This window comes from Monodelphis domestica, chromosome 7, assembly GCF_027887165.1.
Source record: "Monodelphis domestica isolate mMonDom1 chromosome 7, mMonDom1.pri, whole genome shotgun sequence".
NCBI lineage: Eukaryota > Metazoa > Chordata > Mammalia > Didelphimorphia > Didelphidae > Monodelphis > Monodelphis domestica.
In genome coordinates, this window is record NC_077233.1 from 54456657 (window position 1) to 54484323 (window position 27667).

The window sequence follows — 27667 nt, forward strand, 5'->3', positions numbered from 1 at the left end:
GGAATTTCTCCAGTTCATTATTCATTTCAGCACAATAGTATTCCATCACCAACATATACCACAATTTGTTCAGCCATTCCCCAATTGAAGGGCATCCTCTCATTTTCCAATTTTTTGCCACCACAAAGAGCGCAGCTATGAATATTTTTGTACAAGTCTTTTTCCTTATCTCTTTGGGGTACAAACCCAGCAGTGGTATGGCTGGATCAAAGGGTTTTTGTGGGTTTTTGATTAAAAGATTTGAGGAGAATGAAGTTTAAATAGGTGGCTGAATATTGGGTTACCAGGAGGATCTTTCAAGGGTGGCATAGTTTTGTTAAATTCACTCATTAGATCTTAGCAGTTCTCTGTTTTTGAAGGATTTGAAGTGATACCACACAAGGAATTTTGAAAGTCAGCAGCTTTTAAAAATAAGTAATGACCTATCCTCTACCCCTGAAATTAGTAGAGAATGGAAGCACTATGAAAAGGTTTTAAAGAGTTCTTTTGAGAAGTGAAGAAAGAAAAATAAAGAAAAAGGGAGTGACAGAATGAGGAGGCTTGTGAATGGGCAGTAATTAGGAAGCTGAGGTTTTTACAGATTTTGGTCTCAGCCATTTGGCCATTCTATCCATCTCTTTGCTCATGACCCTTGGACCCAGGGCCAACTGAGCCTCTCTTGGCCTCTCATGGACCTCTTAGTTTGGAAACACTATTTCATTACTTTTGTCAGGGTAGCTGCTGTGTTCTAGAGCTAATCACTTCAGTTCTGTGCATTGGGATTCCACACAGTTCTATGGGTCCAAAGTTCCGTTTAACTTCGCTATTTATTACTGACTATCACAGGTCTTGGCACCTATAGTGTGAGCAAAGACATTCTTAATAAACCAAGATCTGGTCATTTGTTTCAGTAACAATAATAAGGATGTTGACTTTATGTTAAAATCTGATCATCCAAAGGAAATTAGAATTCAACATTGTTTCTGCTTTGGAAAATTATTTTCTCACCTGGAAACTGAAGCCTTGGGGTGGGGAGGAAATGAGGGTAAATTCTGCCCTCATTGCTTTGTGGGGTGAATACAGATTCACTCTTACAGCTCAGAGGCTAATTTAGTGCAGATTAAAAAAAAAAAGTATACGAAAGATGATAACTAAGTGTTTTAACAAGATTACAAGCTTTCCCTGCCAGTAGCTTTCTTCACTTGCCACCTGTGTAAAACTGGTAAGCCTAGCCTCTTTCAGGAAGGGCTGTTCTCTTCAGAACAAGCAGCCACCTGGGCCTGCCCTAACACCCTTCAAGCCACAGATTGGGCAGTCACCTTGACATTGTCTTTATCTTAATCCTTTGAAAAACCTGCTCTTCAGGTTAATGGAGGGTTCCATCAGTAGAGGAGCTAAGCATTTCTTTCCATGTATCCCTCCTCCCTACATGATCCACCCAGACTCTGTAGTCTGGTGTTCAGTGATCCACGAGGATTTGGCCCCAGTGCCCCAAAGACCTTATTTCTTCACAACCTACATACCCCTAGCCCAAGCTTAGCTGCTCTGTTTCCCTCTGAACGGGCCTTGTTTATTCGGGTTCCATTCTCCTCCCATTGTTTCCTACCCCAGAAACATCCCTGACTTTCCTCCTTGGCTCTCAAATCCCTAATTGCCCTTCAAGACCCATCTTCTCTAGGAACCAAACCTCTAAAAACAGCCTCTCCAGGAGGGCCCTTGCCTCTTCTGAATTTCTCTACTTGCTACAGGTTGTCTTGGCAGTGTTTGGTACCCTTGCCTGGGAACGAACACACACACACACACACACACACACACACACACACACACACACACACACACACACGGATATGACTAGATTACAGACCCCTTGAGGGCAGGGCTGGGACTTACTCTTCTTTCAGTTATCCAGATCACTTTGCACACACGCTCACTAGAGATGACCCATTCCCCTGTTGCCCCCTCTTTCCCCATTGTGTCCTTACAGTGATTTTTCCAAGTGAGTCTTGTGGTGTCCTTACCCTCCACCCAACCTCATATTCAGAGTTCTTCCTTTCCAGATATGTTTGGGTTTTTTACTCAGCACTACCAATTCATGTTGTTTACTGTCAAAAGAAATAAAAATGGTGACTTTGCACTCAGTAAATGAGTTTTCAGGCAGAGCAAGTTCTGGCTGCTGCCATAAAAGCTATCCTTAGGAGTATATTTCTGCTCCTCTTTCTTGTGGCTAATGGACTTTCAGGGGATTTGAAGCTTCAAAAATAGGAGAATGGATGGCTGAAGGATTGCATCATCCAAAGTGAGGGTTAAGCAGTTTTCTTGGTAAGTGAGTAAAATGGAGGCTCTGCCCTCTGAAACATTCCTATCTAAGACAGCCCTTCTGTAAGCACACATATAAAAGCTATAATAGCCCCTAGAAAGAGAAAGCAAGGAAGGGGAGTATTTATTCTTTGTGGAAAGAGGGGGCAAAAAGAATAATTCTGCATGGAAATGAGATGGGCTTGCTAAGAAGTCACCATTTGGTTTATTTAAATATCATCTAGGACCCCCTTGGCTAACTGTGTGATGCTTCTGAGAGCCAGGAGGCTAGAGCTGGTCATCAGGCAGCCTCCTTTCTAACCTAAACAATGTTTGGCTATATTGAGACTAAAGAGAATAAGTAAATTATCAGTGAAAAAGGCTTTCTTGTATTATGTGAACAAGATAAACTCTCGGGACACCTTGTAGGCTTAGTCTGAAGCTTCATGCAAATATTTCTAAAACAGAACAAATCTGATGGAATACAGCCTGTGATGTGGCATTTAGAAGGTAGAAATACCCAGATATGACTTCTATAAAGAGCATTTTTAATCTCTTAAGATCTTCTCTAAATTTATATAAGATCCATCTGCTTAAATGTATTTTATTCACTCAACAAACTAGTATTAATCTTCTATCTTTCAATTTCATATCATCTCTCTTGACACTCAGAACAACCCTTGAATTAGGGGGTGTTATTGTCCCTATTTTATAGACAGTGAAACTGAAGCTGATTGTATTGCCTTCTTACTCTCCCAGGCTGCCAGGATAGTGGATAGAGAGCCAGGTTTGAAAACTAAAAGACTTGAGTTCCAGTCCTACCTCTGTTACCATTCTAGTTTTGTCACTCGCCAAGTTACTTAACCTCTCAGGGCCCCATTACAGAGAGAGTCCCAGCCTGCATTGGTAGAGGGCCTATAGAAATAAGTGAAAGCACAAGCTCAGGCTCAATACCTATCAACCAGAAAACATTTATTAAGTGCTCACCATGTGTAGACATGGGAGTTAAGAATTAAGGATACAAAGAAAAATAGAAAACAATCCTTGTTCTCACATTCCAGTGAGGGTAATGAGTGCATCGGTGTATGCATACAAAATGCACATAGAAGAAACAGTAGAGAACATTTGAGGGGAGGCCTCCTGGAGAAGGTGGCCCTAGAGCTGAGTTTCCAAGGGAGACAGAGGCACTCAGAGAAGTGGAGGAGGGTATGAAAGAGCATTGGGAGCAGCATATGGGTGATGGCCAGGGAAAAGGCAGCAGGAGCAGTGAGCAGGCCCATGTGGCTGCCAGTGCCTGGGAGGGCGTCATGGGTAAGGGACCAGGTAGGAGATGAAGGAAGCATTTAGAGTTGGTGCTAGAGGCAATTAGGAATGCCTGGAACTTATTGAGGAAGGGGCAGAACTGGTGGACTGGCTTTAGGGCAGTCCCTGAGGTAGCTGTGAGGAAGCTGCAAACCACTTAAAAGACCCCTGCAGAAGTTGAGCCAGTGATGCTGATTGAGGCTCCCAGACCTTTGCTGGGTACTGTGCCCCAGACTCAGCACTTGCTTCTAGGAGCCTCTCCTAAACATGTCCATGATGTTTTTCCCTCTCTCTGGAAACCATTAGTTGGTCATCAATGCTGCTTTGGGATTTGACACGTTCGTCGTCATGAGACATGGACTGAAGAAGGCCAGACAACAGGGAGCTGGGGACCTGCATCCTGGCCACATCAATGCCTCAGCTGACCTCGGATCATCCCTCTTTTCTAACATCCCTGGCTACAAACTTGGCTGCTATTTCTGCAATGACGTTGTGGCACCAGGGGATGTAAGTAGACCTTTTCCTTTCGGCCTGTTTCATATGACCAGATCTCCTCTCATCCATGTCAACATAGTTTTGACCTTTTACAAATAATTATGTCTGGCTTGGTGTCACCCCATCCTGTTCCTGCAGAGGCAGCACGGACCTGTCAATGAAATCTTGTACAAAACCAATATTAACACTCAGACAAGCTATCTAAATAAAAAATGATCAGGAAGCTCTTGGAACATTCTTTTTTGGCGTGGGCTTTAGTGATAGAACCTTTGTTTGAGAGGAAGGAGCCCTGAATTCTGAAAAAGTTCTCCTTCTAACTGGCTGTCAGGGGAATGTTGGGAGGATGAAAGGAACTGAAGGCACCTTGAAGATCACTACTTTGTTCTGTCATGTAAAAGTCAGTGATATTTGAGAAGCTCCTCTTTATGTCACCTGCCTCAATCTATTGGCTAGGGATTAGGAGGAATAGAACTCTCCTCACTATGTAACAAACTTTGATATTTGTTGATAGTCAACCAGAGATCGTACCCTGGACCAGCAGTGCACTGTGAGCCGGCCAGGCCTGGCCATGATCGCAGGTTCCCTGGCAGTAGAGCTGATGGTTTCAGTCTTACAGCATCCAGAAGGGTGAGTGAGCTTTTCTGTAGACAAGGGTTTTGTAGACAAGTTTCCCTTTAGCCTAGGAGGGAGAGGGCCTGGTTTTTGTTAGCCTGACTTTTCTAAAAGTTTTCTTAATCCTTACATTCTGTACTCGAGAAATCCACTCTGACTTCTCTCCCAAGAGAAGAGATTTGGAAACCCTGGGATCAACAAGAATATATGCTATTGTGTCAATGTTGCCAATATTAAGCACCTCAAGTGCTCCTATAAAACTCAAGGGTGAAGGAATAGCTGGGCTGAAAGATTGTTGTTCATGTTTGCCTGGGATTTGTTAGTAGCCTACCTATAAAGGATGCAGATCCTTTATCAGTCCTTCCTAAAATTAAAAAAAATGTGATAATATTGTTTTAACTTCAGACCATTTGGAGGCCTCCAGGGGTTGTAATTTTTTTATTAGTGTCTGTTGATTGAGAAAATACATGGTGACAGAGAGCTACTTTGTATTTAATAATGCTTTATTTTACAAATGAACTTGTATTTTATTAATTACAATAGCATTTACATATTTTGAAGTCTGGCAATAGATGATATAACATATCTATACACACATATTAAAGATATTTATCATCTTCCCAAGGTATGTTTCCTTTTTAATGGATATTTTTTTAATATAACTATCTGGCCCCTGGGGTTCCATAACCTCTAGGTTGAGAATCCTTGGTGTGTGTTTTACTGTCCAAGGACAATATCATGTTTAAGTAGTGCTTGGTCAGCCCATCTATGATCTGTCAGAGAGAATCTGCCTGAACTCAAAAGAAAAACTGCAGCTTCAGGCTTAGGAACAATAAAATAAAATGAAGTGTGATTTATTATCATGCATTGCATTCTATCACTGCATTGTTTTTAAATCTCTGTAAAGATTTTCTTAACACATGGGCAAAGACTGGCCTCCCATATCACAGATAGACAAAGCAGATTGCATTTGAGCCAACACTCATAATTGGGCCATAGACTATGATGAGTGAATTATAGGAAAAACAAATCTTCATAATATTTTACCCCAATTTTTATGAAAGTCCCTGAAAATAAACAAGTATTCTATGATTGAGGTGCAGGTCAGAGCTTTTTCAAACAGCTAAAAAGAATGGATTAGTTCTAATTCTTATTAAACACTAACAAAAAAAAATCAGGATGAGTGCAGAAACTATTCAGTAGGCAATGGTTGAAAGGGTTGGAGGGGTTCAGGTCAGTGAGTAGCTTTTCTCTGTCTCAATCTTTTTAGTTTTTTTTTTAATCATTTATTCCTCAGCCCAAGCTGAGTCTGTGACAGCTTCCTGATTGAGAGTATTTTGATTTGAGAGGACACTGTTAGTTTATTCCCCTATTAGTCTGACCATCTCCAGATGATGTTTTCTGTTGGTCATGAGTAAAGCAAAGGTCCTTTGATACATTTCTTTAGTGGCATAAGCCATGTGCCATATTTTTTAGGAAGGAATGATTCAGGGTTTCTGCCTACTTGGTGTCCACAAATCTATTTCTTTTTCCTCTGGGGAGTATTTATTTTATCAGTCTATGAAATGGGGGATTGAAAAATCCTTTCAGCAGTAGACTTCTCTTTGGGGTCTATTTATGCTGTGTTTTAAGAAAGATGATGTTTTAAACAAGGCCATTTGACTGGGGAGGAATGAGTTCTTCCCTGCTGCATATAAAGATCCTCATGGTCACCCTTTAAAAGTCACATGACTCACCTTTTGGATCATCTTCACATCTGTTAAGTATAAACTGGTACCGTTTGAGTGGCTCTGATTATTTCTTTTTCCCAGGGGCTATGCTGTTGCTAGTAGCAGTGATGACCGCATGAATGAACCTCCCACTTCACTTGGGCTTGTGCCTCATCAGGTTAGTGATTTGGAAATAAAGTAAAAATGTTGGACCTGAGCCCAGTGATGCAAGGGAAAGGCGATTTGGGTCATTTCCAGCAATTCACTTTGGCCCAGCCCAAACTCTAAGACCAATTATTGTCCCTTGAGGGTGGGAGTGGAGAATTGCCCCAGACCTCCAGGGAAAGGGAATTTATGACCACCTAGAAGGTCTACTTTAGATAAAGAATTCATGGGAATCATAAAAAAAATCACTTAGGTAATTCACCTAGTATTTAGCATATTGACTCACTTATCAAATATAAAATTATTTTGAGCAGAGCCTAACTTTTTCTGAAAGTGTAAACACTAAGAAGTCTATGGTATGACTGAAAAGTCCCTATGGCTTTGTAGAAAGTAGGCTTGGAAGGGTCTTGTAAGTGTAGCCTTTTGTAGGGCAAAATAGAAAATTTCAGTAAATGTTGTATTATCTTTTCTGTTGTCCCTTCTGCTATGTTTAAAGTAAAAAATTTCCCTTGATTTTTGTGAATCACATCTGGATTCAGTATTTTTTCAAATAAAATTTTATTGATATCTTTTTAATACCACCTCTTCTTCCTGTTGTATCACATTCCCTCCTTGAGCTCCATCTTCCATAACAAAAAATTTAAAAAAAGGAAAAGAAAAGTTCTGCAAAACTAACAGATATAGAGAAAAAGAATTCATCATTATAAGCAATATTACATACCCAAACCCCCACCTCTGGTACATTTTTATCTCTTTTTTGAGACCACATTTGATCATCATCATTTTATAGCACTCAGTTTTGATTAGGGTTCGATTTTTCTTTATTTTTTGTATTCTTTCCATTTCCATTATTGTATATATTGTTTTCCTGATTCTGTTTACTTAAGGGTTCAATATTAAATCTTTTCATTTCCTCTGAATCCATTTGTAAGTAAAATTGCTAAAATAGGTCAGACCCCTTGATCCATTCCACTCCAGAGCAGCTATCCCAAGGTACCTTTTTATTACCTTTATTATAGCCATTATATATGTATTATTCTTCTAATTTTGTTTACATTGCATATGTCTGATCATGTCTCTCTAAATTCTTCATATTTTTGGTTTCTTGCAGAGGTATACCATCTCATTTCATTCATCTGTCTCATTTTGTTAAATCTTTGCCCAGTCTTAGTGTACTCATCCTGTTGGTAGCTTTTTGTCACCACAAAAAGTGCTGCTTTGAATTTTTGTTATATATGAATTCTTTTGTTTTGTCCTGTAGTGGAGTTGCTGGGTCAAAATTAGTAACTTTTCTCAAATAATTCCAAATCCTTTTCCAGGAAGGTTGGATCCAATTCACAGTTCCATCAACAACAAATAGAGACAGGAAGCAAGATTAGAGAGAAGGAGTGACTTGATGAGGGTTTATTCATGAGGAATAGAAGCTGAGTTGCCTATTTCAGACAAATTTGGTTTATATATACACCACATTGCCTCATACAGGGTTGGCTTTGTTTAATAGCAAGAAGCTAATCCTATCAAATTTCTTCTGCAAACATATATTTCAGTAGGACAAACTAGATACTATAATTAACATTTAAGTAGGTGAGCAGATAAGGCATTGACCCATACTCCAAGGTCTTATTTCAAGCCACCTTGCTTATTTTGACATGCATTATTTCCCCTTGTTGGTGACCTTGAGAGATGTGCCCACATCTTTCCTTTCCATCTTTCCCACATTTCCTAACTGCAAATGACCTTGATTAAATTTTCAATCATAGTCCAACACTAGTTTCCTCCTTTCTGTATTTTATGTTAAGTTACTATAATTATGGTTTTTTCATGGCCTAGCTCAGAAGGGAGAAATCAGTGTATCATATCAAAATTTAAGAATCCTTATTTTCAAAGCATTATAGCAGCTAGTCTTACTCAGTGTTATTTGTCCCATTTTGCTCCATAGTGATTTGCCATTCATTTACTCCCCCTCGTTTCTCCCTTTCTTGTTTCTGAAAGATTATTTTAGTAGTTGGTCATCACTTCATTTGGCCTTTTTAAAGACTGAAGACAAGCAGCCATATATGGAGAGGGTTGTAGCACTTGTGTAATTGCTTGCTTATGTTATTGAAAGATTTGAGCTTTTATTTTTAGCCTTGTTCTAAAAGGAAAGTCTACAAAGAACCTTATAAATTAATCAAGTTTTTGTGTCTTCATTTAGGACTTAGAATTTTTTTTAAGTAGAGTTCATCAGTTTATGCAATTACTGTGATTAGAGGAACATCATTTCCACAATAACACTGAGCTGTGTTGCAATATTTTGATCCAAGCTCAATACTTTTTTTCTACTTTCCCTGGGTCTTTGGGACAAATGATTTCCTGTTAGAGAGGTACTTATTATCTTCTCGTCATGTACTTTATGTACAATATGGCCATGGATACAGTATAAACAGCTTTGGTTCTTGGGCCTCATTTGTCTTTTTTCTTGAAAGATTGTTGATTGTGTTCTGTGGGATGGGATGTTTTATAAATAGGATCTTCTCGAGCTGAATGTTACAAGGGCCCCAATGGCTCATTGTGTAATTTGGGCAAAGTTTCTTAGTTTCTCTAGGCAATAATTCTTCCATATTATTAACAATAGCTTATGTTTGTGTAATGCTTTATAGGTCACAAAGAGCCTTCAAAGAATTGTCTCATTTCATCTCCATAATATCACTTGGAGAGTAGTTAGTTAGGGCAGGGATTGTTATGCCCATTTTCTAACTGAGAAAGTTGAAGATCATACAGATACAAAATAGGAGAACCAGGACTTGAACTTACGTCTTCTAGTTCCTTAGTTTTCCCACCATGCCATGCTGCCTTTGGGACTTAATATAAAAAGAAATGGATTCATTTGTAGATTGGTCAAATGGGGAGAGTTTTCATTTAGGCTCCTAATTTAATGAAGTTAATTTATATTATTTTTTCTTTTATTGAGTAGCAAAGCAGTTAAATCAAGAAAAAAGAAATGCACTGCTCCTTAGACTTTGCTCCTCTTACATAGGCATTAGATTCTTTACATAGGCACTAACAGAGAGATTATTTTCTACCTAATCCTTTCTTTAGGATAATTAAACATGCCAACCCTTATAAAACAAAAAATTCTTGTTTCCAAAATGTTGTCTTGTTCTGGTTCTTGGGCTATGGCTGGCTTCCTGGAGACCAGAACATGCTTTTCATAACTTTAGTGAGAATTTGTAACCCAAATGTTAGAATGTTTGCTGATGAATTGCTCTGGATACTCATGGAAGTCAAGTTACAGATACGTGTTCTGGCACCTTTGTAGGCTATTGAAGGATCCTAAATGTTACTTGGAGGAGTAGCTCTTACACATGTAGTTTCTTGCAGTCATCTGTGAGAGGAATACTAAGGGCCTAAACAAGGATAATAGAATTGAGTAGGAGGGAGCAGAGAGAAGGACAAAACTCAGCAACCAACCAGATATGGGAGAAGAAGAAAAGGAAGAGTCAAAGATGACTCCTAAATTTTTGATACTTGGTACCTGGGAAGATGGTGCTATCAACAGATGTTATGGGTGAGGAAAAAAAGAAGAAACTGTATATTAGAATAAAGCTTGGATATCCCCTCTCCATCACATATAGGTACAGCATGACACCAGCCAAAGAGGGCTGAGATTGGAATCAAGCTGGGTTTGAATCTCAGCTTGATCTGAGACCCTGGACAAATTCCTTATATTCTCTGGACTTCAGTTTCCTCATCCATACAAGGAAAGAGTTGGACTAGTTGACCACGCAGGTCCCTTCCAACTCAACATCATAATGCCCATGATTCTGTGAGGCAATGGATAGATAAATGGTTATAAAAGACATAAACAGACAGTTTTTGAAGAAACATAAATTGTTAATCATTTGATAAATTGTTCAAACCCTCCCAATTACAGAAATACACACTAAAACAACTTTTAAAATACCATCTGACATTCATAAAATTAGTACTATGGTAAAATTCCATTATAGTAGGCTCTGGAGAAACAGGCGAGCTGTTACATTGTTGGTGATGCAGTGAATTGATGCAATCTTTCTGGAGGGCTCTGGCAATATGCAGTCAGTTACAAAACATAGTCCCTTTGACCCAGTGGTCCTACAACCAGGACTATCTTCTAGACTTTGCAGTATCTTCTCACTTTATTAAGAAGGGGAAAAGTCCAAGTATCTCAGGAGTATTGTTAAACTCAAATGAGTTATTTTAAAATAAAACACCTTAACTTCTGTCTTAGAATCAAGACTATATGTTGGTTCCAAGGCAGAAGAGCAGTAAAGACCAGGCATTTAGAGTTGTGTCTTTCCCAGGATCACAAAGCTAGGAAGTATCTGAGGCAAGATTTGCACCCAGGACCTTCTGACTCCAGGCTTGGCTCTCTATCCACTGAGCTACCTGGCTGCTCCAGCAATGGACTGAAGTAGGTGATTGCTAAAATCCATTCTGGTTCTAAATTCTGCGAACATATTTTTGATTAAAAATGATGAATATGAAATATTAGACCTGCATGAAGTGGTATAGATGGAAGAGAACAGAGTCAGAAAAAGACGTACATATAATAAAGCTTTATTCTGTATAAAACATTATAAAAAAGCATCGAACTATACCAAACAAAGCTCAATAAAAAAAGAAAATTTTTCTAAATTCACAGATAGAAAGGAGACAGAGCAAATGAGATTTCTTATTAAAGTTTCTATTTTTCTTCTGGTATAGTTTCAGTTTTAAAACTGCTTAGTTTTATTTTAGGCATAATTTCTCACCCCCCCCCCCCATTTTGTTCATTTTTGTTAGTAGTTGTTCATTTTATGACAAAAATGTTTTTTGGGGGGGGGTGGTATTTAGGCCAGAGGGCTGTCTGATATAACTGGAACTAGACAGGAAGAACTTTTTGTTCCTACTTCCTAGAAGGAACTGCGAGACAAAGATCTATAGGCTAGACTAGGATGGGACTAGAAAGAATTAAGTTCTAACTGAAATTCCAAAACTAATTATAAGACTTCAAGCAAGCTATTTAAACTTTCTGCTCCTCGGTTTCCCAGGCAGTAAAATATGAGAATTAGCTAGATGACCTCCGTCTCATTCCGTTCTTTGATTCAGTGGATTTAGTTCAAAGGCTTAGCTCATTCTTGGAAAACAGAGAAAAGCCATAGCTGATAAGCAGGGTCTAGTTTCTGAGATCGAGGATGGGGAGTGGGGTGGTGGGGGGGTGTAATTACCAAGGAACTAGGGAATCTCTCAGCTGGACCAGGAGGGATTTTGCATGGAATCTGAGGGCAGTGACTTTTGTTTTTGTTTTTGCATCTTCAGTGCCTAGTAGGGTTCCTAGTGCATAGGAAGCACACAATAAATATTTTGAAATAGAATATAGAAGATTCATCACGGCTGTTTTTTAGTTTTAACTTTAAAACAACCTACAAAAATAAAAATGTTGATTCTCCCAATAAAACCTTTAAATCTAAACTGTTTACATTCTCCTAGGTAGTAAGTTAGCAAGAAATTACCTTTATTAATTTATTCTGTAACCAGTTTGTAATCCGTTTGTATATCTACAAAGGAGTGTTCCTTTTCTTATGTTTTATATATGTAGTTATCTACTTGTATTCTTATCTTTCTGACTTGTTTTGTATCACTCCAAGTCCTTTGATATTTCTTTGCATAGCTTATATTTGTATTTATTATGACACAATGGCATTCTCTTAAATTAACATAGCATAATTTATCTGACTATTCTCTAGTCACCAGACATAGATTGTTTGCAATGTTTCAGTTTCCCAGATAAAGCATCTGAAAAAGTTTCTGTGCAGATGCTTCTTTCCCCCATTTGATTATATTCCTATCTGCATAATGACAACAAATAGTTATAATATGCTTTAAACTTTGCAAAGCATTTTAAATTTAACTACAACAATTCTGTGATTATCCCCATTTTACAGATGAGGAAACTGAGGCTGAGGTTGACTCTTAGTCTGTTGCAATGGAATCACTGAATCAGAGAGCACAGTTAGCTTTGTGCCAGATCATTCTTTAAAAAAGTTTGTTCCAATCCATGTTTCCACTAGTTGTCTAATAGAGGACCTACTTCCCCTAGATGAAGATTTCTGAGGTCCTTTCTATTTTAAAATCCTTGAGCCTTTGACTTCTTAATTATTTTTTAATTCACTCAAGAAAAGGGATACTTACCTCCTAAAGTAGTCCAAGGCTTATGGAGTCCTAGCAAAATTCATTAGGGGTACCTAGGAGAGGAGATTGGGGAGACCACTGAGAAGGAAGAAGGGTTCTGTTGATCAGCTTGTGAAGGCAAGGGCTTCTGTATACATCAGGAAATATCCCTAAAGGATCTATGCATGACTTTTCCAGTTAGGAAAATTGATATATTGCAAGAATCCAAACACTTTGTGTGATTAGCTGATAAAACAATCCTGGCTAAAATGTGAGATCCCACTTATTCTCATAAGAAAGAAGTTGGAAAACTGAATTGAAATTCAGAATGGAGGTGAGCAGGAGTTTGTTGGGATAGAACTAACTGAAAGAATGCCAAAGTCAAGGACTGACTTAATTCTCTTAACTTTTCTTGAAATGATAGGTGAGGCCCAAAGCCAACTGGATCTTGGCTTTTCTCTCCATTACTGATTTAGTGCTTTGTGGAACAGTGATCCGAACTGGTGCTGTTTTGTGAAGGAGGGAGCCCTGTGGTTTGCTTGTGATTGCACAATAGCAAACTTTTCCATTTTGGCCTTAAACTTAATTAAAACCCCTTTTTTCAGCCAAGATTCATCTTACATTGGGGGTTGGTTTGTATTAATGTGAACTCTAGGCCCCCAGAAATATTATCATATCTCCAAGAAATTACTGTAAAGTTAAGTCAGTAGGTTACAGGTGTGTGTGTATGTGTATGCACACACATGCATGCTCATATACACATGTATATACCTGCTTATGTAATTTTATTTTTTTTCTCTTGAATTTTAAGTTGCTTCAAGAGGTAGCCATGGACTTTGGTCTTAAACTGATAGCTCTAGTTGTCATAGCTGTAAATGCTGCCTAATCAGGTATAAAAAGTCGGAGGATTAATTATATTTTTTCTCATTTTTTTTATTAATTGATAATCAAAAGTACTTGGAACCTGTTCGGGTACTGATATTTCTTTTCTTTAGCTGCCCCTTCCTTTTTAAAACATTTTGGGGGGGCAAAAAGAGTTAAATGATATTCCCAGAGTCTACCCAGCTAGTAAGGATCTCAGGGCAGAATTGAACTCAGTTCTTCCTGATTCCAGGCCTGGTACTCTATTCACTGTGCCAACTGGCTTCCCCACATTTCATTTCTTCTTTCACTTTATTTCTCTTCATTTTGCTTTCTTTTCTCCCTTCTCTCTGCACCCATCCTACTCTCTGTCAGACAGGCAGAACAGGCAATAGTTAGTGTTCTGGAAACTGAGGCTGAGCCAGAGTGACTCACCCTTCTCCTCTGGCATGAGGGGAGCCTTGGCTCTGATGCTTGAGCCTGAGGTTTCTAACACTTGGCCTAGCACTTGCCCCACTGCACAGATGGGTAAACTCTGACCTGATCTTCTATTGGGAACCTGATGAAGCCACGAGCTTGGAGGTGTAGAGGAAAGGAGGTGATTTGGATCTGGATGCTCCTTGGGATTCTATGATCCCCATCTCTCGAGGCATCCTTTCCTCCTTTTCCTTCAACTCTCTTTTGATGGTTCTTTATCTATATCAGTTAGCACTGTGATTTTTGTAGCCTCTATGGACTTAATTATAATTCCCATACAGAGAGCTAGGATGTGTTTGAGTCTAGCCCCCGTCTCTCTCCGGGGCTTCATCCCCACATTATTACCTGCTGGTTGGACATTGGATCTCCCAGACATCTCAAACTCAGCACATCTGAAAGACGTGTTTCTCTGAAATTCTCCCTTCCTCCAGGTGTCCTTTCATATCCCTCCTCTTACCACCCTGATGTGATCTTTAACCCTTTACTCTCCTTCAACTGACACATCCATTCAGTTACCAGATGTTGTCGTTTGTTCTTCCAGAAGAAGTCTGTCCCATCCCACCCCTTTCTCTCTCACTGCATAGCTACTGCCTTAGTTCAGGCCCTCGTTCCCCCTTGCCTGGACTATTATAATAGACTGTTGATTAGTTTCCTTACTTACTCTAGCCCATTCTCCATTTAGCTAGCAAAATGATTTTCCTAAAGTACAGGTCTGACCATGACACTCTTCTAATTTACCGAACTCTGATGTCCCCAATTTGCCTTAAGGATTAAACAAATACCTCTGTGTGGAATTGAGAACTCTTCACAACCTGGTCCTAAACTGCTTTTCGGCTGATAAGTGATTATACGTGAGACTCTGTGGTCTAGCCAAAATGGCCTTTGCTATCCTTTACACACCATGTGCCATCTCAGCTCGGAGCCTTTGCAGTGGCTGCCCCTTGGGCCTAAAATCAAGTATTTCTTTTCACTTGTGCCATTTTGATTACTTATATCCCTCAAGACTCATCTCAATGAACACCTCTGTGAGACCTTTTATGATTTCTCCTCCCACACAGCTTTTTGTGCCCTCCCTCCCAAAATTACTATAGTCTCTATATCCTTATTTATGTGCCATGACTGATCCACTTTACTCTGACTGAATGATTAATTTGGGGACTTGCTGTAAGAAGGAAGTGGGCTTTGAACTGCACCAAGATAATTCCTTCCATGTATGACGTAAAAGAGAGAGCCTTCAGTCCTAGATCTGACTCTGCCATTAAGGACATTAAGTAATGTTGGGCAATTCCCTTAATGTCTCTGAACCTCAGTTTTCTATCTGTAAATGAGGGCAATGGAAGGGATGACCTCTGTGGTCTTTTCCTGGCTTACGTTCTGGGGGTGGACAATACATAAAGAACCATCCACTTTTTTTTCTCTTTTGTCTACTCTTAACTATTGACTTGCCTGACTTTACTGAGGAGGAGAAATAAGGAGGCACAAAGGTGGGGGATAGGTAAGCATAGGAGAGCTAAAGGAAAAATTGGATCCTTTTTTGAAATACTTTTCTTTAGGGGCTATGGATTTCCATTTATTTATTTATTTATTTACTTACTTATTCTTTGTAAAAAACCCTTACCTTTCCTCTTGGAGTCAGTAGGACTAGGCAGTGAGGGTTAAGTGACTTGCCCAGGTTCACACAGCTGGGAAGTGTCTGAGGCCAGATTTGAACCTAGGACATCCCATCTCTAGGCCTGACTCTCAATCCATTGAGCTACCCAGCTGCCCCCTGGATTTCCATTTAAATGGGGACACATCTATGTGGTATAATGTTTAAAGCACTGGACCTGGAGTCAAAAAGACTTGAGTTCAAATACAGCCTCAGATGTTTTCTAGTTGTGTGCCCTTGGGTAAGTCACTTGACCTCTATTTGCTTGTTTGCTCAACTGCAAAATGAAGATGATAATAATACCTACCTTCCCGGGTGGTTGGGAGCAAAAATGAGATAATATTTATTAAGTACTTAGCACAGTACCTAATATATAGTAGGCACTACTTATAGGCTATTACTATTACCATTATAAAGTTTCTTAAACTTGCACACAGGACAGCTGGCAAAGCATAGAGATACCTTCCGAATGTTGTTAATTGGTTTGGTGAAACGCTCATTAGGTGAAGTAAGGAGCAGGTTCCTAGGAACAGTGCACAGTGACTGAATGTTGTGCGAGGTTTCCCATTGGGATGAAGTTAGTTTATGGCAGTGTTATTTGGAATGGGCCTTTAGGTGGCTTTGCTTGAAGTTAAAACTTGTGCATCACCTTGCGAAGCATTCCTAAAGGTGCTAAGAACCTGTTAAGATTCTGTAGACCACAGGTTCTTGACAGTTCTCTTGGATGGAGAAAAAATCTTTATTTCAATAATTGGTTTCCATTATAGTACTCTATATTTTATTTTTTTAACTTTATTGTTATTTTTTAAATTTTCTAATCAGCAAAAAAAAGTTTTCTTTCTCTACTCTTCTCCACTGGAAAGAAAACAAAACTAATCTTCGACAAAAAAGACAAATAAAACCCTTGTAACAAATTTTTATAGTCAAGCAAAACAAATTCTACCATTAAACATGTCTAAAAAAATCTGTCTCATTCTGTACCCCGAGTCTGTATTTTATTTTATGCTTCAAAAAATCTCATTCTGAGAAGGGGTCCATAGCTTTGTGAGGAGTGGATGCCATAAACTAGGTTCCGAAGTCCCGTCCTACAAAGGGTTGCTGCTGTCTGTGGGTTCTCTGGAGAGGAGCTGTGCTTGGCTAAAGAAGGACTCAGAGACATACTTGGCAACCCACTCCTACATGCTCCTTAATTTCTTTATTTCTGAGTACCAAGTTAAGGGAAATCATGCAGTGAAAGACACCAAAGATTTAAAGGATGGGGAAGACGTGAATGGGAGAAAACATGAAAGGAAAATTTGAATTGTAGACTGTAGACAAGAAACTTGTTGTATGTAGATGTTAGAAATGCATTTGTCTCCCCTTTGATCTGAACCATAGCAAAACCTGGGTACCTGAGACATCCAAGAGGACTAATGCTTTACAGGTTTACACCTTTTCTCAGCTTTGTGAATCTCAGTGTCCTTCCCTTTGTTGTTAAACTCTGTTACTTCTGAGAATTAGTCACCACTTCGTAATAAAGCCCTTCTGCAGGGCACTGAGTTTGTACAGAAACGACCTAACAAGAATATTCTCCCCTCTTTTGCTCTTACCCTCTCTCTTTCCCTCTCTTCTTCCCATTTCCCCCTTCTCTTTCTCCATTTCCCCTTCTCTTCTCTCCCTCCTTCTTGCTCTTTTCTGCTCTCCCCCTCTTTTGTCTCTCTGGCTCATCTTACCCCTTTCTACTCCCCTCACTTTTCTCTTCTCTTGCTCTCTCTTACGTCCCCCTCCTGTGGTCCAACCTGAACTGTTTTAGCAGAGGCATCTCAGGATCCTCCATACATACAAAAAGCGGTAAGCTTTTGGAGATTAAACCATTCATGATGACTATGTCTGATTTTTAATTAAAGTGAAATACAGCACGCTTTGCTACAGAAGATAAAGCCTCCTGAAAGTAAATATAAAAGGCTATTAAGACTCTTAATTGAGGCACAGGGGATACTAACTAATCTTTCAATACCAACATTCTTTTACATCCTTACCTGCCAAATCCTTTCATGAGATTAATATTTCTGTGGGCCACTTAGATTCTTATTTAATCTTTAAGTAAATGTTTTATCAGTGCTCTTTTTAACATTGCTGTCAGTTCCCCGTCTACAAGAATCCTCCTAACCTTTCTTTGGAACAAATATGTGTTCACAAAACTCAGCAGTTCATTGGTGGAGCTGACCACGAATGCCTCCTTCTGCATCTGCAGCCTCCCCACTCTGCCAAGAGGAGGGAAATGTGCCCCATTCTCAGTCCCCATTGCCTTGAGCAGAGCTCTCATGTCTTTCAGTTTTGTTTTCCTTTACGTGATTGTGGCCTTTGTGTAAACAGTTCTTCTGGCTCTGCTCTGAGGCACTGAGGCCTGAACATAATGTTTCTGCCTTGCCCTTCTTCTTCTGGCAACACCAGGGATCTGGTGTTGGCATCAGGAAATGGCCCGTGTGGTGCTGAGATGTGAAACTGAGTGACTGTCTCATTTCCAAAGATGAATGAGCATCATTTCTAATTAATCAGTGGTTATTTCTAAAAGCTACAAACTCCATTTTAGATTAAAATTGTGATTTATTACATGGTGCCAACTATATTAAAATGTTGTGATAATCACTTTTGTCAAGTATATCCTTCCAAATAGTGAGTTCACCACAAGTCATAGAATGCTTTGATATTTGCAATAAGCAAACTCATAGACTTAAAAAGAAATTTTTTTAACCCTTCACTTCTGTCTTAGAATCAATATGAGTATTGGTTCCAAAGCAGAAATGGTGTAAAGGCTAGGTAGTGTTAAGGTACTTGCCCAGGGTCACACAGATAGGAAGTGTTTGAGGCCAGAATTGACCTGAAGTAGCTCCCGACTCTAGATCTGACACCCTATCCACTAAGCCTTCTAGTTTCAACTTGGTGGTTAACAATAATAATAGCTAACATTTATAAGGATTTTTAAATTTATGGATAAATCACTTTACAGATATTTTATCCTCACAAAAAACCTGTTGTGGTTCTCATTTTACAGAGGAGAAAATAGGAGTGACTTAGCCAGCATTATGCAACTAATAACTGTCTGAGTTTGAATTTGAACTCGGGTTTTCTTGTCTCCTGGATCTAGAGCTCTATTCACTATGCCACCTAGCTGCCAAAAAGAACATTAGAGATCACCACCTATTCCAACCGCTTCGTTTTACAGATTAGGAAATGGCAATATGTAATTAGCCAAACTCAGAAGTGAGGCAGGTGCTGGTCCATTGGGGAAGGCACTTTCTGTTTCTTTTTGCCTTTTTTAAAAGTTTAGTACGTTCCTGTTGACCAGCTCTAAAAAAAAATTGTTAGTATTAAAGTATAAAAAAGCTTCAGAATTTTGCAGCTTTCTTACTTATAATTGTGCATTTTTTTTATACCTTTACCTTCTGTCTTAGAATCAATACTGGATATTGGTTCTAAGGCAGAAGAGTTGTAAGGGGTAGGCAATAGGGGCTAAATGACTTGCCCAGGGTCACACAGCTGGGAAGTGTCTGAGGCCAGATTTGAACCCAAAACCTCCAGTCTCTGGGCCTGGTTCTCAATCTACTGAGCCACCCAGCTGTCCCCAATAGTGTATTTTTTAAAAAAAGACTTTATTGATATCTTTTGATTTTACATATCCAATGTTGTCCCTTTCTCAGTCCTTCCCTGAGAGCTATTTTTATAATAAAAGGCAAAAAGAGAGAAAATAATAGCCATCAAAGCTAGCCAATAATTAAGATTATTGACATTATATCCAGCTTTCCAAATTTATATTCCCCACTCATACCCTCTGCCTGCCCATGAAAAAGGATGCTTTCTCATACTGTATGGCACATAGAATGGTTGAGCACATGACATCTGGCAATATTAATTGATTTTTTAAGAGGGAAGTATTCAGTGGTCAAAATCACAAGTGTTGGATTCTTAGCTGGTGGGCCACATGCAGCCCAGGACCCTTCAGGGTGTGACTTGAACCAGATTAAAATGTAATTAGAAAACATATAACAGAAGAAAAAATACAATAAAACAGATAAGGTTATGTTTTAAAACAAATTTTACATTGACAAACAAATCAATTTTCAGCAAAGGGTTCCTTACCTACAGTTTCGTGCCCACTTTCCCTCTCTATTTGAGTTTGACACCACTGGCCTAAATCACTTTTTGTAGTCATTACATTTTCAAACTCATTTGTATTGGATTCCCCCTTTTACACTCTTTTCCCCTCAAATCAATTGCAGGCAAGAGTTTTGTACTCCAGGTGGTGCTGTTCCCTTATTTATCAGCAACAGCTTGCATTTAAGCACTTTGCTGAGTATCTGCTTTATATTAAGTCAAAGACATACAGAAGAAAACTTAAAGGTAGAAAAATATCAAGGTCACCAAACTGCCACCCCCAAAGGGATTACAGTACAGTGCTCTGAATTCACCTTTGTTTTCTAAGGGATTTAATGTGAGGCTGGGCTGCCACATGTGGCCAATTCCCCTCCTTGGGCAAACATGAAACTTGGATTTGGGGGATATGTTCATTGTGGTCTCAAGTGAATTTTTCCTGTTTTGTTTCAGATCCGTGGGTTTCTGTCAAGGTTTGATCACGTCCTTCCAGTCAGCCTGGCCTTTGACAAGTGTACTGCTTGTTCTTCCAAAGTAAGTCATTTGGTATCTAGTCCACTTTATTGACCATGTACAGTGACTTTTACTTGATTCTCATTTCACCCCTAAATATCACAAGAGACATGAAGCCAGATGTGCAGGGGCTTTGGATGGGGAAGGGGGAGAGCAGGCTGGCGGTATCTGGAAGCACTGGGGCCTGGGATCTTCTCTTTTTCCATCTCTTTAAGCTCTTTGACCAACACTGTTCTTGCCAAAAAAGAAACCAGCCTATGCAGACTTGGTTTATGGTGTCTGAATATAAGACTATTTCCTATCTTAGATCTCTTTCAGTTATTGGAGCCCAGCAATTTTATTCCTGGCATCAGATTCTCTAGCCTGACTTCTTCCCCCTTGGTCTGACTACCCCCAGGTCTGTTGTATGTATTCCTCAAGGGATGGGGTACCTATACAGTTTCCCCCCTAGTTGGCTTTGTGTAGTAAATGAAAAGTAAACAAAGATTACAGTTCTGGGAGGCAGCCAATAAAAGGGCCCTTTGGCTTTGATCTTTCAAAAAAGACTCTTAAAAATAGAGCTGGGATGTTGTTCACGGTCATGGAAACTGACTGATGTATTTTTAGAACATAGTTATGGCAGGTTTTAAAAATAAATAGTCTTTAAGATACCGTCTCTTTTATTTTTACACCCATACATATTCCATACATGAGTACCTTTTGGGCACCTTTTCAGACAATCTACCACTGAGTGATTTCAATAGTACCTTTTTGGATTGATGGTCCTTGATGGATCCAGATCTTTACATTGGAGCTGTATCTGAAATTGGGCTTTGTTGGTGATTTGGGAATTGTTGGCCATGCCCACCTGCCCCTGGATTCTAGTTGTATTTGGGGGGATTTGGGGAAGAGTAGAGGTTGGATTTCAAAGACAATTCACATTCTTTAATCTGGAATCTTCTCTGCCAAATTCTTGGGCCCTAAGTGTGAGGCAGTCTCCTGATGGATTTCTAGGGAAAGTTTGTAGCTTTACTGCTAGTTTAATAAACATATGGCAATTTTGGTGCCAAGGAATTCACGTTAGGATTCTTCTTCCTGCTTCTCCCCAGGCTCTCGTGCTTTGTTACTGTGTTCTACTTAACTTGGATGCTGTGTTTTTAAGATCTGAGCCATTGACAAGCATTGGTTAGGGCTGATTGGATGCCATTCACTTTGCTGAGTTCTAGGAATACAAAGGAAGGCAAAAAAAAAAACAATTCCTTCCCTTGAGGAAGATTATCCTAATGGGGAAAACAGCACAGAAATATCTCAGTACATACATTATCCATATGTAGAGCAGATACAAAGTCATCACCGAGGACAAGGTGATTAAGGGGTCTGGGAAAGAGCTCCTTTCCTCAAGCAAGTAGAATTTGAGCTGAGTCTTGAAGGGATCCAGGGAAGTTAAGAGGCAGAGAGAAGAGGGAAAACATAGCAGGGAGGAAAATTGCAAAGTCAGAGTGGCGAGATAGATACTCTGTACACAGAACAAGGAGGCCAGGGTAGCTGGGTCCTAGAGTTTACAGAGGGGAGTCTAGTGCTGTAAGATGACTGAAAAGATAGGATGGGGCCAGGCCATGAGGAACTTTAAATGCTGGGGGATGAGGTGAAGGTGGAGATGGTGGGGACTTATATTTAACTTAACATCTACTATGTGCCAAGCATTGTGCTAAGCACTTTAGAAATGCTATCTCCATTTGATCCAGAAGACTCTGCTGGATCCTGGAGGCAATAGGGAGCTATGGATTTTGTTCGGGGTTCCAGGGGGGCATGCCACCTTGGCCATAGAGAGGAAGATAGATTGGAATGAGGAGAGTCTATTTTTTTATTTTCTTTTTTTTTCTTTTTTTTTTTAAATATATTTTATTTGATCATTTCCAAGCATTATTCGTTAAAGACATAGATCATTTTCTTTTCCTCCCCCCCACCCCCCATAGCCGACGCGTAAGTCCACTGGGCATTAGATGTTTTCTTGATTTGAACCCATTGCTTTGTTGATAGTATTTGCATTAGAGTGTTCATTTAAAGTCTATCCTCTGTCATGTCCCCTCAACCTCTGTATTCAGGCAGTTGCTTTTTCTCGGTGTTTCCACTCCCATAGTTTATCCTTTGCTTATGAATGGTGTTTTTTTTCTCCTGGATCCCTGAAAGTTGTTCAGGGACATTACACCGCCCCTAATGTAGAAGTCCATTACGTTCGATTATACCACAGTGTATTAGTCTCTGTGTACAATGTTCTCCTGGTTCTGCTCCTCTCGCTCTGCATCACTTCCTGGAGGTTGTTCCAGTCTCCATGGAACTTCTCCACTTTATTATTCCTTTGAGCACAATAGTATTCCATCACCAACATATACCACAGTTTGTTCAGCCATTCCCCAATTGATGGGCATCCCCTCGTTTTCCAGTTTTGGGCCACCACAAAGAGCGCAGCTATGAATATTTTTGTACAAGTCTTTGTGTCCATTATCTCTTTGGGGTACAGACCCAGCAGTGCTATGGCTGGGTCAAAGGGTAGATATTCTTTTGTTGCTCTTTGGGCATAGTTCCAAATTGCCCTCCAGAATGGTTGGATCAGTTCACAACTCCACCAGCAATGAATTAATGTCCCTACTTTGCCACAGCCCCTCCAGCATTCATTACTTTCCTTTGCTGTTATGTTAGCCAATCTGCTAGGTGTGAGGTGATACCTCAGAGTTGTTTTGATTTGCATCTCTTTGATTATAAGAGATGTAGAACACTTCTTCATGTGCTTGTTAATAGTTTTGATTTCTTTATCTGAGAACTGCCTATCCATTTCCCTTGCCCGGAATGAGGAGAGTCTAAAGAGGCAAGGGAGCCATTTACCAGGTGGAAGTTGATAAGGCCCTGAACTAAAGTGGTAGCTATGTCAGTAGAGATTTGTAGGTAGTTGTGATGGGCTGCTAGCAAATGTTTAACAGTTTTTCTGAAAGGAAAATTTTTTCTGTCTTTTGGTTTTATATTGTGGTTATTTCAACTTCCATTCTGGATTGAACCCACTCTTGTATTAAGAAAAATAATTAACCAAAAACACCTGACACAGTGACCACATGGGGCAGTATATACAGTATGCAGTGCCTCTGCTGTGAGAGGTAAAAGAGATCTCAGTATCCATTCTCTGGCACCTCTATTGATTTTCAATTTATTCAATTGTCCTTTTTCTGAAAGTGACTTTTTAATTTATGTGGTTGCATATTGTCTTGCTTGTTTTGCTCTTCATCAGTTTATGCCTTTCTTTCCTCATGTCTCTGAATTCTTCAATTCATCACATCTTACTGTATGATATTCCATTGTATTTATATGCCACAGGTTTTTTTAGTCATATCTCAAGTGATGAGTACCCATTTTATTTTTCATTCGTAGTCACCACCAAGAATACTATGAACATTGATTCAAACCCCATATGTATTATACCTTATTTCTAATTTTGCTTTTCAGTAGCTTCTTCAAAGTAGCTTTTATACTCTCCCAGCTTAGGACTCCACGAGTGTCTACGTGCACTTTTGCCTGTAAAAATACAGGCTTTTGGATTACCTGCTTTTAGAGGAACACATCTTGCTTTCTTTGAATGGCTGAGCTAATAGGTTACAAAAGAGATTAATCGCATTAATTTTCATAATGAAATGTGCCAGAAGGGTTAGAAATTTACCTAGTCTTAAATAGCTCTTCCTGTACAGTGAAAGATAGTTGAGTTATGTAAAAATAGGATGAAAACACTCTCACATTTTTTTACTTGTTATACTTCTAGTAATGTTTGTCCCTTTAGTTTTTAACAAAAGAATCCAAAATGATACCTCTCAACAGAGAGCTGATGAGATGAGTTCTAGTCTTGAAACAGAGAAGCATTCTTTCTATCTCTCACACTTATGGTAGTCAGCATTAAATTAAATACAGGTATCACTTTTTTGCTTCTAACAAAATGCTTTCCTCTTGGTGGTCATTCTAAAAGAGGCCTGTTTTACATAAACATGCTTGACGATTTAATACAAACTGACTTGGATTTTAGCAACTCTGCTATTCCCATAGAGATCGCTTTTCATGTGGTTGGGGTATTAAGTTTCTTTTGTGCTGAAAAGATTGCTTCATTGGTGCACGTATTTCCTTACAGTAGAAAAAGAGTTTATTTACTTGGCCAACTTATTCTTTATTAGCTTAGGAGAATGTCATTCCATATTATCTGCAAACCTGATACAAGTACTCTGACCTGACAAATCTAATTATATTTCCTTCATTCTACAGGATGTAAATTTTTCTTTGTATATATCACCATTTTTTTCATACCAATTCATGTCATACATAGTTTGCATTGTTTTAGGAGGATTCTTCTAAGCTAAAAATGCCCGTTTTAAAATCTCCCATGAAATAACTTTTTGCTTTGGCCATTTTCTTTTTATCTGCAACTCTGTAGTAGAAGAAAACCTCACTTCTTGATTAAGCTATTAGTATGGGTAAAGAAAGGGCATCTCTAGGACAGGCTGCCAACTCATGTGCTAGAGTTTCTGTTTTTACTCATTGCTCTAATTGTGATGAGAATGATACATTTTTTCTTGGGTTCATTCCCCACCCCCACCCCCTTTCTTTTTGAGTCTATGGTTTGGATTGGAGGCATTCTTATCCCATTTGCTCCTGACTGACTTGTTGACAGTTCATGTTGGCTTCTCAATTCTGAGGATCCTGGAGGTGGTGGTCAGGAGTGGGTGTGTTCTATATCAATGCTTGTGTGGGGCCTCTCTGAATATTTTGAAGTTGACCTTCCATTCATAATTCCAGAGGGCTTCGAATTTCCATTCAACTCTCCTTGAGTAAACATCTACTATGAGCCAAAGATAGAACAAAGATAGTAATGAATCATTGCCTGTCCTCAAGGAGCTTCTGTTCTATCTGAGCAACTTGTAGCAATATATGCAAAATAAATGCAAGGCCATTATTTTGAGGCCAGGGCCCTAGCAGCTGGAGAGATGAGGAAAGGCCTCATGCAGAAGATGGAACTTGAGCACAGTTTTGAAGGAAACAAGGGATCTGTGATAAAAAAAAAACAAAACTTTTATTGTCTATGAGGCTTTTAGGGTCCAGAAAAGGAACCTAAGGTCACCTAGTATAATGCTGCAAGTTGTTACTACTGAGATGTAAAAGTCTGAAGCCAATAATCCCATGTGGAATTCTTTATTAACATAATGTTGCTAACATTTCCTCCTCACCTAAATTTTCCTTTAAATACTTTTTTTTCACAACTTTGTTTCATATGTCCATATTTTAAACCAGCAATTTCAGCCTTCATGCTATAAAAAGTAAAGTAAGGCAACTTTAAGTGATATATCCAACAAGAAACTAATTTCTGAGACCCAGGAACCCATCCAGAAACTTTTTCCACAGATCGTTAGAGTTTAGCGGAGAAGTGTCTCAGAGGAATTTGCCTGAGAAGTGTTTCTGTTATTGTTGCACAACTTTTCCACTCTAACCTTTGTCTGTGATATGGAAGGAACAGCCTGTTAAGAAGGGAGTTGCTGGTCTTCATTTGCATCTCACCTGGGACTTGCCTGTTTACTCCACAGATAGAGCAGGAGAAACTGAGAAACCCAATCTCAAGACTTTAATAAGTGATTAACAGTCTTAATAATATGCCTGTTCAGCTCTTGGGCTTCCCATAAGATTGACTTTTCTGTGACAGGCTCAGTGGGTTGCAATTAAAATTGTTTGATGGAGGTTGGTTAACTAGCTCTTTGGGGGGTAAATGCCAGCCTGGAACTGACTGATAATTTTTATTCTTATATTGGTCATGACTTGTCTGTACTTTTATCATTTGGTCTTTATTTAACAAATGAAGTCATCAGCAACTTCACCCTTTTCCTGTCTCCTTTTGTGGCCACTTAATAAATGTAGGGCCATAATTTTGTTTTGTCAATTAAAATCTCCCCTTCAAAACCACTGTCCCATGACACCAGTAAGAACAATTCTCATTTCTCCAACACTTAAAAGTTTTGAAGTTCCTTCTTCTCCATAGCCCTGTGAGGTAGAGTGCTGGTATTAGCACTTTCAGACTTAGGTTGCAGGGGCCCTGGAGATAAGCAACTCAAACCTTGATTTGACAGGCTGTTAACAAGCAGTCCTAGGAAGGTTGACACATATACTTGTGCAGAGATGGAGGGAAAGGGGCTCTCTCACTTATTGCCTTTTCAAATTCAGGGTGTTCCTTGAGCTTGAATCCTGTGTACTTTATGTAATGCTTAAAGCTGTGATGGTTAGTTAGAAATTCCATGTAAAACCTTTCTTCCTTCATGCAGTTCCAGAGAGCTTCCATGTTCCCTAACACCACACAAAGAAAGTATGAAGCGATGGGAAGAAGTGTCAAGAAGTCTGGGTTCTGGTCCTTGTAATACCTGCATGAACCAGTAACTTTGTTTCCCTCGTCTGCCAAATGGGGGAGATTGTACTGCATGGGCTCTGAGGCCCCTTATGGCACTAACTTTGCTATGCAACTTTTCTTTTTCATTTTATTTAAAATGAGCTCAGAGAAGTAATCATCCTGTTCATATGGCTTAACTCTTAACCATTTGAAAATATTGACCAAATCTTACTCTGAAGATCTACACAAATGTGCCAGGAATTTTTGAATGCTACTTCTTTGTGGCAAATATTACTCAAAATCTGGAAAAGGCCAGTTCTTAGTGCTATATTTCAGAAAGGTCATAAATCTCTGATCTGGAAAATGATGAGTAACTCCCAAGGTCCCCTTATACTATCTCTTTTCTCCAGAGGGGCCTCCAGCCTTCTATTTTAAAGTGTGATGCATTCCATATGTGTGGTGGGATGGTACTAGCAGCATATAGCTACTCTTTCTCAGCAGCCCATAATTGCCTGGTCTCCAGAACTGCCTAATCACCCAAAGGAGAGAGCCTGTCTTTGGAGAGCCATTATTGGGAGTTAAAAGCCCCAACTGAGAGACTCAAGATTTTTATACTCTTGGCTTCTACCTTCTTGAAATATTTAAGCAAATAAATGCTACGTTGTTCTTTGCTCACTTTTTTTCCCCCAGGAAAGGAAAATGATGTGGACTGATATGTATCAAGACTCCTGTGACATCATCAAGCCCCTAGAAAGTAACATTGATGAAAAGAAGAGGGCCAGTATCAAGTCACAGGAGGATGACATTGAGGGTACTTTGTCAAAAAACAATCATAGAACTTTAAATTTATGGCAAGCTAGGTAGGAAGGGGAGAGTCGAGCACAATGCCCAGAGATACTTTAACTTAAATGGGAGCAAAAACTTTCAGAG

General features: G+C 39.3%; 1 protein-coding gene across 7 annotated transcripts in view; it reads left to right on the forward strand.

The window, feature by feature from the left end:
* The window catches only part of ATG7 (autophagy related 7), a 235602-nt gene that overhangs the window by 62353 nt on the left and 145582 nt on the right, over positions 1-27667 (forward strand). For all 7 annotated transcript variants that reach the window (XM_056804664.1, XM_056804663.1, XM_056804665.1 and 4 more), the window contains 4 exons: positions 3883-4083; positions 4583-4698; positions 6495-6570; positions 20299-20379. In XM_056804664.1, the coding sequence (XP_056660642.1) occupies positions 3883-4083; positions 4583-4698; positions 6495-6570; positions 20299-20379 (474 nt within the window). The remainder of the gene's footprint in view (positions 1-3882; positions 4084-4582; positions 4699-6494; positions 6571-20298; positions 20380-27667) is intronic.